Source organism: Corvus kubaryi, unplaced genomic scaffold (genome assembly GCF_017639235.1).
Source record: "Corvus kubaryi isolate FWS band 111438036 unplaced genomic scaffold, C.kubaryi_AGA036_p1.0 37334, whole genome shotgun sequence".
Classification (NCBI taxonomy): Eukaryota; Metazoa; Chordata; class Aves; order Passeriformes; family Corvidae; genus Corvus; species Corvus kubaryi.
In genome coordinates, this window is record NW_024581108.1 from 26,046,817 (window position 1) to 26,055,930 (window position 9,114).

General features: G+C 45.3%; 1 protein-coding gene across 1 annotated transcript; it reads left to right on the forward strand.

Annotated features, from left to right (window-relative positions):
- Window positions 1-42: 42 nt before the first annotated feature.
- Window positions 43-7,723, forward strand: TYW3 (tRNA-yW synthesizing protein 3 homolog). Its single transcript, XM_042031019.1, has 6 exons — window positions 43-131; window positions 512-592; window positions 3,586-3,684; window positions 4,417-4,488; window positions 4,740-4,873; window positions 5,045-7,723. Exons 1-6 carry the CDS (start codon window positions 69-71, stop codon window positions 5,247-5,249), a joined length of 654 nt encoding a protein of 217 aa, XP_041886953.1. The 5' UTR covers window positions 43-68; the 3' UTR covers window positions 5,250-7,723.
- The last annotated feature ends 1,391 nt before the right edge of the window (window positions 7,724-9,114 follow it).

A 9,114-nucleotide genomic window follows, 5' to 3' on the forward strand; every position in this document is an offset into this window, starting at 1 on the left:
ATCGGGATGGCGACCCCGGGATGGGCGTCCTGGCGGTGGGTCCGGGACTCCGGGATGGGGATCCCGGGATGGGCGTCCTGGCGGTGGGTCCGGGACTCCGGGATGGGGATCCCGGGATGGGCGTCCTGGCGGTGGGTCCGGGATCCCGGGATGGGGACCCCGGGATGGGCGTCCTGGGGAATGGTTGCCGGGGTGCCGGGATGGGGGTCCCGCCACTCCCGCGGATTTTGCTGGCACGGGGCTGCGGTTCTGGAGCTCCCGCTGTTCCCGGTGCTTCCTTGGCCATAGCCCAGTTCTTCAGTGAGTTGCCGAGACTCCAGCCCGCTGCTGCCGGAGCTCAGCCCCGGAGCTCAGCCGGACTGAGCGCACGGGCGGGCACAGATCAGTCGCGGCGTGAGTGGGTTCTTGGTTCAAGGTGACGCTCTTTATTTTCAAGACCGGTTTTGTAGCAGCACCAGATCAAACCTCACCGAGCTGCGGAGCCATTTTAATGGTTTCTGTCCATCCCTAGGACACGGACGGCACGGGGATCCAGAAGAAGAACTGCACGTGGCTCCTGGTAACGCATGACCCGTGTGTCAAAGGCGATGTGGTAAGGGCACAGTGTAATACAGCTTTTATATTTATTTATTGAAATGTTCCTGGTGTCATGCAAAACACATCGTGTGAAAGGATTTTTATTCCTGCTACTGAGATGAATTGATAACTCTACTCTCAAAATTAACTTTTCTTTAGATGTGTTGCCTAATAAATTCTTCAGACCCGTTTTGAAGAGAATGCTTTTATGCTCAATATCAGATTCTCTGCATAGTTATAATTGCAGCTGATATAATTGCACCAGAAACTTAAATAATTTCTTACTGTCTGGAGTCATTTTTAAAACTCTTGATTTAAAAAAAGCCTTGAGCCTGGCTTGCTGTGCTAGCACACAGACACCTGAAAGTGGTGTAGCAGGGAATCTCTTATACTGCATTGTTAATTTAGTAACATTAAATCCCCTGAAATTAAAAGCATCTGTAGTGCGATGTTTTTCATTTTTAGTGTGCTTTCAAAATAATCTACTCTTTGCATATATTGCTTTGTCCCACAGAAGAAGCAGTTGCAAGGTCAACATTTTCTCACTGAATTCATAGTTCACTTTACCACACATACACATTCTCACACATGCACAAAAGTCTCCTCCGGAATATTTGTTTTCATTAGTATTTGTTCTAGCAAAGCAAAGCTTGCTGAAATTTTCATCAGAAAATTTCAGACCAAGAAGGTTGCAGTAAGGTGTTGTTAACTCATGCAAGAGGAAATATACTGATTTTTCCTGTTCCCTGTAACAGGTAGATGGGATTTTTTTTTTTTATGCATGAATTGCAAGTGCAAAAAAATCTTTGTTAAATTTTTAAACTGCTGTAACTTATGATAAAGCTTTGCTAGTATTTGCAGTATTCAGGAAATGAGAAGGGAAGTCAGGATCCTGTGTGCTCTGTGTTGTGCTTTTCAGCTTCCTGTGTAACTTCAACCATACAAACACAGGATGTTTTCTTTGTAATTGATTTTTATCCCTTTATGCTCCCACTGCTAGGAGAAAAGCCTCATGTATTGCACTTGATCACCAGTCCAGTGTATCTTAGGAGTGAGGTGTTATCCCCACTTAATAGAAAATTGCTTTCAGTATTTGATTGAGTTAGCAGGAAATTAATTATTTAGCTTCAGTAAGACAAAAAACTGTTACTGAAAATATTTTTTTCATTAATAAGCTTTTTGAGGACTCAGGTGAGACAGGTTCCCAGCAGGGTTAACACACATGGATGATTTTGGTCAGAGTGATGTTCATAACTGGTTGTGTCCTTGATGAAAGGCTGCCTCAGGGTATGTGCTGGATTCCTGAGCCTTCCCAGAAACACACAAACCCCTTGGAATACCCTTTCTGATCCCCCAGCGTGGGTCACAGCTCATGTGTGCTCTGGCACAGCACCTGCCCAGCTCAGCTCCACAGCATGTGCCAGCCGAGGGGTAGAGCAGGACAGTGTGGCTCAGAGGTGGGGAAGTGTCTGGAAGGGGTCACAGAAACACATCTGAGAAGGAAACACGTGCCCGTGGCCAGCCCCAGTGGCTGCTGCCTGTGTGTGTCCCTGCTGCCAGGGGGGCCAGGGAGCACGTGGTGTCCTCATGCTCAGAGCTGGGGGACGCTGTGAGCCCCGGGCATGCTGGACAGGGCAGCACTGGGTCAGCACAGCCCGTTCTCTGACCCAGGGGAACCCTAAATAAGTCAGCTCAGGTGTTCCGGTACAGCACTGCATTGTGCCACATCAGCACTCCTGTTCCTCACCAGTTGAGCTTTCCTGGGAATGTCTTACATCTGTCTCACACAGTGCAGACCTAGCCAGACAGAAAGCCTGCTTCTAGCTGGGAACAGGAACACTGACAGGGGAGATGCTGCATAAATGCAACTAAATACTTCTCAGTAAAGGAGAGACCTTTACCGCTGTGTAAAAGAAAGACCAGAATGTTACTTTGGCAGTTTTATGTTATCATGTGTTAAAAAAGCCTTTGAATTTTACTATTTCCTGAAGATTTTATTGTCTATTTTTATCCTACGAGAAGGATGAGAAGGGCTAGACAAAAGAACAGAGTATGGAAAAACAGCTGAAATTTATGAAGTTATCACAGCAAAATTTTTAGTGCTGTGAATTAAGCAGATGAAGGCAAACAAGAAGGGGGCAAATAGTGCTTATGACAAAACAGTCATACAATGAGATAAGTAGTGTAACTGCCTCAAAGTGACCTTTCTGAATGGAAGAAAGTATTCCCAGCCCTTAAGGTTTCTCTTTTTGAAGATAGCACCGAAAAGCAGATAAACTGTCCTCATAAGCTGTGCAAGATGTCAGACAGCTGTCTGCACAGTCACAGATCCAGGAAAAACTGCCACTACCATCTCAGTGTTCTGGCAGAACTGATGGGTCTGAAAGGGATTGCTTCAAATTTTATAATTATAGTTACTTCTGTTTTTCTTGTCTTGTGGGTTTACAGCTCTGATTTCAACCTCTGAATTTATTTTTATAACTCTCATATAGTAGGCTATGCATTGGTATTTAAACAAGGATTAAAGTATGGTCAAGTATGTTAGGGTGTGGATTTAATCTGCTGAACCACAGGAAGTTTTCTGAAGCTGAGGGATGTACTTCAGCAACTAAATGCCTTTGATTCTAAAAAACAGTTTAAGGAAAAAAAACAAACCTCAAATTTCACCTGATTGAAGCAGAACAGTCATCATCCCTCGCTGGACTTACAGTGTCTCTTGGTTTGGATGTATGAAGAAAAAACAGGGAAGGATGAAACACAGTTTTTAATGTCTGTCTTGCCATAAATTTTTATCAAACCCAGTTTAGCAAACAGAATCGTGGAAATCCACATCATGAGCAAAGAAAACTCAAGAGCAATTGATCAAACCTGGCTGCTTGGGACTTGTTTGCTCCATTTCTTATGCGTGTTTCACACACAGACTAGCTCCTTTTGGGGTTTTGGGGGGTTTTTTGGCAATAACAGTGTGCACTTACAGTGGTAATATAAATATTTTGGTGTATTTTCCAGATGACAGCACTAGAGAAAGCCACTGGTGATGTTGTGTTCAAGTTTGAACCATTTGTTCTTCATGTGCTGTGTCAGGAACTGCAGGATGCACAGATGCTGGTAAAATGTCAAGTACAAAATGTGGCGTTGTTCTGTTACTTTCCTGCCTGTAAAAGTATTGGCTCCTGGGTAAGCAGTTGCACTTAGAAACAGTCCCAGGTGTGCTGTGTTTAATAATTAGGGTAGTAAAGTAAGTTGATGAAAAAACACAGCATTAAAGGTGGTGAGGGAATGACTTGCCTGCAATTCAGCATTCGAGCTGAAGCAGACTGCCTTGTGAAACACTACCTGAGGGGCCTGGGCTGCTCTCACTGGCTGAAAGGGATGGATTTTAGATGTTACCAGCCATGAATTGAATGATGCCTTTGCCTTCTGCTTTTCCAGTATGACTGCAGAGAGCAATGAGTGCAGTGCTGGGCTTGTTTCATCATTAGTGCAGAAGAGCTGAGGAGCTCACTGCGGAGTGCAGCTGCACTCACAGCTATAAACATGTGGCACGACTGTCTGTGAAGTTCCAGCTCATTGGGATAAAATAGTTCAGTGCCTAGAGAGATGTTACATCCCTTCTGCACTGATGGGTTCAGACAATCAGGATCCACCGTGGGTCTTCGAAAACCACCCACAATTTGTGTGTTTGATCTTAAAAAATGTTTTACTGTAATAAACCTGTGTAGATGGTTTTGAGTAAGTTTTTTGCAAAACCAAGATTGTATGTTGCATCACAACCCATCCATAAATATTTTTTGCTGTGGAACTGTACAAGACCTGTTTAAGCTTTTATTTTTTCTGCAGCATTCAGTGGCTGTTGACTCTGGGTTCAGGAACTCTGGTATTACAGTTGGCAGAGGAGGAAAAATTACAATGGTAAGGACTCTGCTACTTTAAAGGGTCTCATTGTTAACCTTGATTTTTGTATGAGCCGGGACCTGACTGGTGCTTAACAGCTGTCACAGGGCGTGCTATAGCAAAGAAATAACTGGCTGCTTTAGGTGACAGCAACCTAACTAATTGTATGGATAAGCAGGTTTTTTGCTATAATGAACTCCGTACATTATTTAAATAACCTTCATAAACTAAGAAGCTTTAGTCCGGGTAAATCACGTGTGTGTTTTCAGGCTGTGCGGAGCACTCACTGCTTAGAAGTTCCATTGAGCCACAAAGGGAGATTGATGGTCTCTGAAGAATATATTGAATTTCTGGTACGTGTAGCCAATCAGAAAATGGAAGAAAACATAAGGAGGATTGACAGGTTTGTAAGAATACACCAGTCCTGCTTGTGACATCTAATTTTTCTTCAGTATCAGTTAGTAACCACTTTTCTCCCCTTGCCTGTTTTGATTACATTCTAAAAGCAGTTTCTCAGTTTGCAGATCCTGAGCAAATCTATAAAAATAGTAACTACAGAATTGTTTCTGTCTAGATTCCACAAAGGCTTGGAGTTGGCTCTGGAAGCTGCTGTCCCTGCAGACACCTTGTCTCCTGAGGGGCCAGAGAAGAGCCACTCTGTGTACGTGCACAGAAGAAAGAGACGGACTGCTCAGGAACAGGCCAATCTCAGTGGAGAGCTAAAACCCCAGGATGATACTGAAAGCAGTCTTGATCTGTTTGCTGAAATCATGATATAGACTAAGACATTTGAAAGCAAATGGCAAACTGAAAAATTATTTTAATGCTCTTTTTAAGAGATTTGTGTACTCCTGTGCTCCAAGTAGCAATACTCTCATGGACATTGACCAGAAAAAAGGTAATTAACAGAATAGCAAGCAGGTGTAGCTACAGGACACCGAGAACAGAGCCGTAGAATGATCTGGGGTTTTTCTAACTGTACTCTTGAATTAACAAAGTGGTACTCCATCAGTTACCCCAGAAATAACTGGTTTGCTGCAGCCGTTTGCTGTGTTCTCTGTGGCAGCATTTCACTTCCAACTTCCTAGGTTTTGCAGAGCAGAGAAATCTAAAATTTGCGTTTTTATCCCTGAGGATTGTTATTCCCTGGAGGACCTCTGTAGACCAGCATGCACCAACACAGCTAGACCTTCCCAACAGCACAGGGCTGGCTGTTAGTCACCTGCAGAGCATACCTAGAGAAGAGGTTAGGACAGAACAGCAGGAGTTGGGTACTTCTCTGTGCCAGTCTCAGCTGGGCACATCCAGATCTCTCCTGGCTGCTGCACCAGCGGCTGCTGTTTCCCTTCTCTTTGCTGTGTTTTGGGCTCCAGCCTCACTGTTGTTTGTGTGCTCCAATTCCCAAGCAACTGGTCACTCAGTGCCATTCTTCCTTGCCCCTGTAGACATCTCTGTGTTCCAATGCCCATTTTCCTCACACACCCCTCACGCTCTGCAGCCAGCACCCAGCTCTGCTCCAGCTGCCAGCACAAAGTCATCTCAAGGGCTGAGCTGGGCTGTGAACCACCTGACTAATAACTGTTAAATACAAACAGTGCAGCACTGTGTGCATTCCTCGTTATGCAAAGGCAACTCCATGCTTATGCATTTTTCAGAAAAATGCTGGTTTTAAACCTTAGCAACAATGAATTCCAAACTGCAGGTTTCTCCTTCAGGGAGGGGAAGAGGTGCTGGGGACAAATATTGAAGACTGAAGACCATCCAGTTGTGAGACAGCCAATACATGAGGTGGAAATTCCACAGAAACCTTCCAAAGTAGCACCGTGTGCACTGGTCTCAGACCTTGTGTGCACTGGGCAGACCAGCTAAAGTAGGACTCAGCGCAGGGGCATCATTTCTAACAGTGCAGAGCTATTGGCCAGGAGCTATGTGAACAAAACTGGAGTCCCACAGCCCATGGGGCAGCAGGCAGGTGGTGGGAGCAGCCACGGGTCCCACAGCAGGGCAAGGCACAGCAACTCCTCAGGTGTGGGGACATGGCTTCTGCCACAAGCATTACTGGAGCCTTGTCAGGATGGGGGCTTGTGTCAGACCTTTGCAGTCACCGTTTTTCACAGACCTTCCTCCACCTGGGCTGAACTGAAATCCCAGGGCTTCTTCCATCAACAAAAAGCAACATCTGCCTCCATGCAGAGGGTCCTGCCCAGCCTGCTGTCTCAGCAAAGCCCTGGGGAGCCCCTGTTGCTATCCCCACTGCTGGGAGTCCCACTATTCCTGCAGATCCCTCCTCACCACCTGGAGGGCAGGTCTTGCACACAGAGGAGGTAGTTGTTGCTTGTGGATTTCAGGAAGTTCGTTCAGAATAGTCTGAACCCTCATCTGCATGTGACATTTCTTAAAACATCTGTTGCTGGTCTGTTGGACATGGCTCAAGGGACTGACGACACCAGCACCGACCACAAGTGGTGCCCAGACACTGTAACAGCCCAGATCCTCACAGTGTGTAAAAGCACGACAGTGTTTACATTCTGAGAAATACAGTTTGTCAGAAACTGATGTGTGATATGATCCCACATTCCTCTGAACAGTAATACAAAATTCAGGAAGACTTTTTGGCATCTTAACACAAAAATGTTACCCTAACCGTTGGCATCTTGTTACTTTATTCCCATCATCTCCAATGGTTGAAGACTGTTGGGGGCCTCATACTAAAAAAAAAACTAAACAAGACCCTACAACAAGAAAAATAAACAGAGAAAGATCAGGGAAACATGTTACTTCAGTGCTTAAAATGTAGAACAGTTTTTACAAGGTTTTTCTGAGGTTTTTCTGTACCCCATCCAAGGCTGCAGAGGGTGATGCTGAGGTGGTTTCACCACCTTACTGTTCTGGGAAGAGGCAGAGCCCCAGTGATGCCTTCCTCCATGCACCACTGCACTTACACCGGGGGATCACCACACCTTGCCCCAGGCTAACCCAAGTTCCACTAGCTCGTTTTGAAGTTAATTTTGCCAAGCTGTGTTTCATTTCCAGCTGCTGTATGCAATTCTGTTGGGCAGTAAATGTGCAGAGCACAGGCAGCCATTGGGCAGACCATCCACAGGCAGCTGGAGGCAGCACCCCTGAAAGGGGATTCTTGGGGTTGTGGGTGAAGGGAAATTCACCAATAAGCAACAAGACTCCAAAAACTGTCAAATCTTTACCATTTGTAACTGTGCTTAAGCAGTTAATGAACCTAAAAGGTATTTTTATATTTTCTCTCTCTGTGTTAATTTTTTTAAAATTACAATTTCACTCCCTGTGCACTCAGTTGTTTCAGGGGAGGCAGATGGGTTCATTCACTCCAGGAACTGATTGTCATTTCTCACCCCATAGCATTTTGCATCCACACCAGGAAACTGCTCAAATCAATGCTGCAGCATTCCCAGCTGGTTGTGCCACAGGTTCCAAGCCAGTTGTGCTCCCCAGCACATCCATGCACTTGGGCACAAAGTCACTTGACAGATTCACTGGGATAATTCTGTACATGCAAATCACAGATGTCAGGAGCACAAGTATTTGCTTGAAATAGCTTCTTCCTCTGAAATTCAGGTACTTAAACTGGTTTACAAGAGCAGGGCAGTGACAGCTGCAGAGTGCAGTGAAAATCAGTGTTTTCACATGGGGTTAAACCTCTCCAGACCGGGGCAGTTTTGCAGCTCTTAGCCTCCACTCCTGCCAGGGCTTCACTTGATTTTAACCAAGTCTCAATTTAACTTGAATTTAATCAGTCTCAAGTTTTTTGAATTTATCATATTAAATGTGTCGTGCACTGGAGGCTTTTGCAGCTCTTCAATAATTCCGGTTATTGAAAATACACAATTACTTGGCAATATCTTGTCAATTCGATTTTACATAGTGGGACATTATGGGAAATGTTTTTTCACTTCTGATCTACCCATAGTTGAAACTACCCCAGTGGAACATGCTGGGATGTTTTGTGAGAGAACCTGTGAAAAGTAATTTGAGTCTTTAAAAAATTGCATAAATGCTTACATTTCCTGAGCTGCTCACTTCACTTCTTCACACCAAGAGAAAATAAAGCCTGTAAGAATTGTTGTCAAATGTGCCGTGCTGGCAGTGGTGTGACAGCAGGCAGCTGCCTGGGATCAAGGTCAAAGAATTCTTAGCTTTTTTTTTTTTTTTTTGGATCAGAGAGTGACACCCAAATTCCATACAGGGATCACATGAAAGATTTTATGCTGCTTTCTGGATGCAGTTTATTTACGGTACCTGAGCAGATGTGCTATTTTGGTCAATTTTATACTGGAGAGAAAAAGTTTGTTTTCTTTTTCTGCCGGATCCCGACAAAAGAGAAATATTTCTCTCAAAATGAGGCTTTATAGTGATCATAATTGCGATTTTTGCAGAGTAATTCTGACAGCTCAGACCCGGGTTGCTGGGTGCTTGGCCCAGCTGGCAGAGGACACCCGCTCTTCCCCAGCCCTCACCACCCGGCTGTGCCCGAGCCCGCACCGCCCGGCTTTATCCCATTCCTCACCGCCCGGCTGTGCCCGAGCCCGCACCGCCCGGCTTTATCCCATTCCGCACCGCCCGGCTTTATCCCGTTCCGCACCGCCCGCCTTTATCCCGTTCCGCACCGCC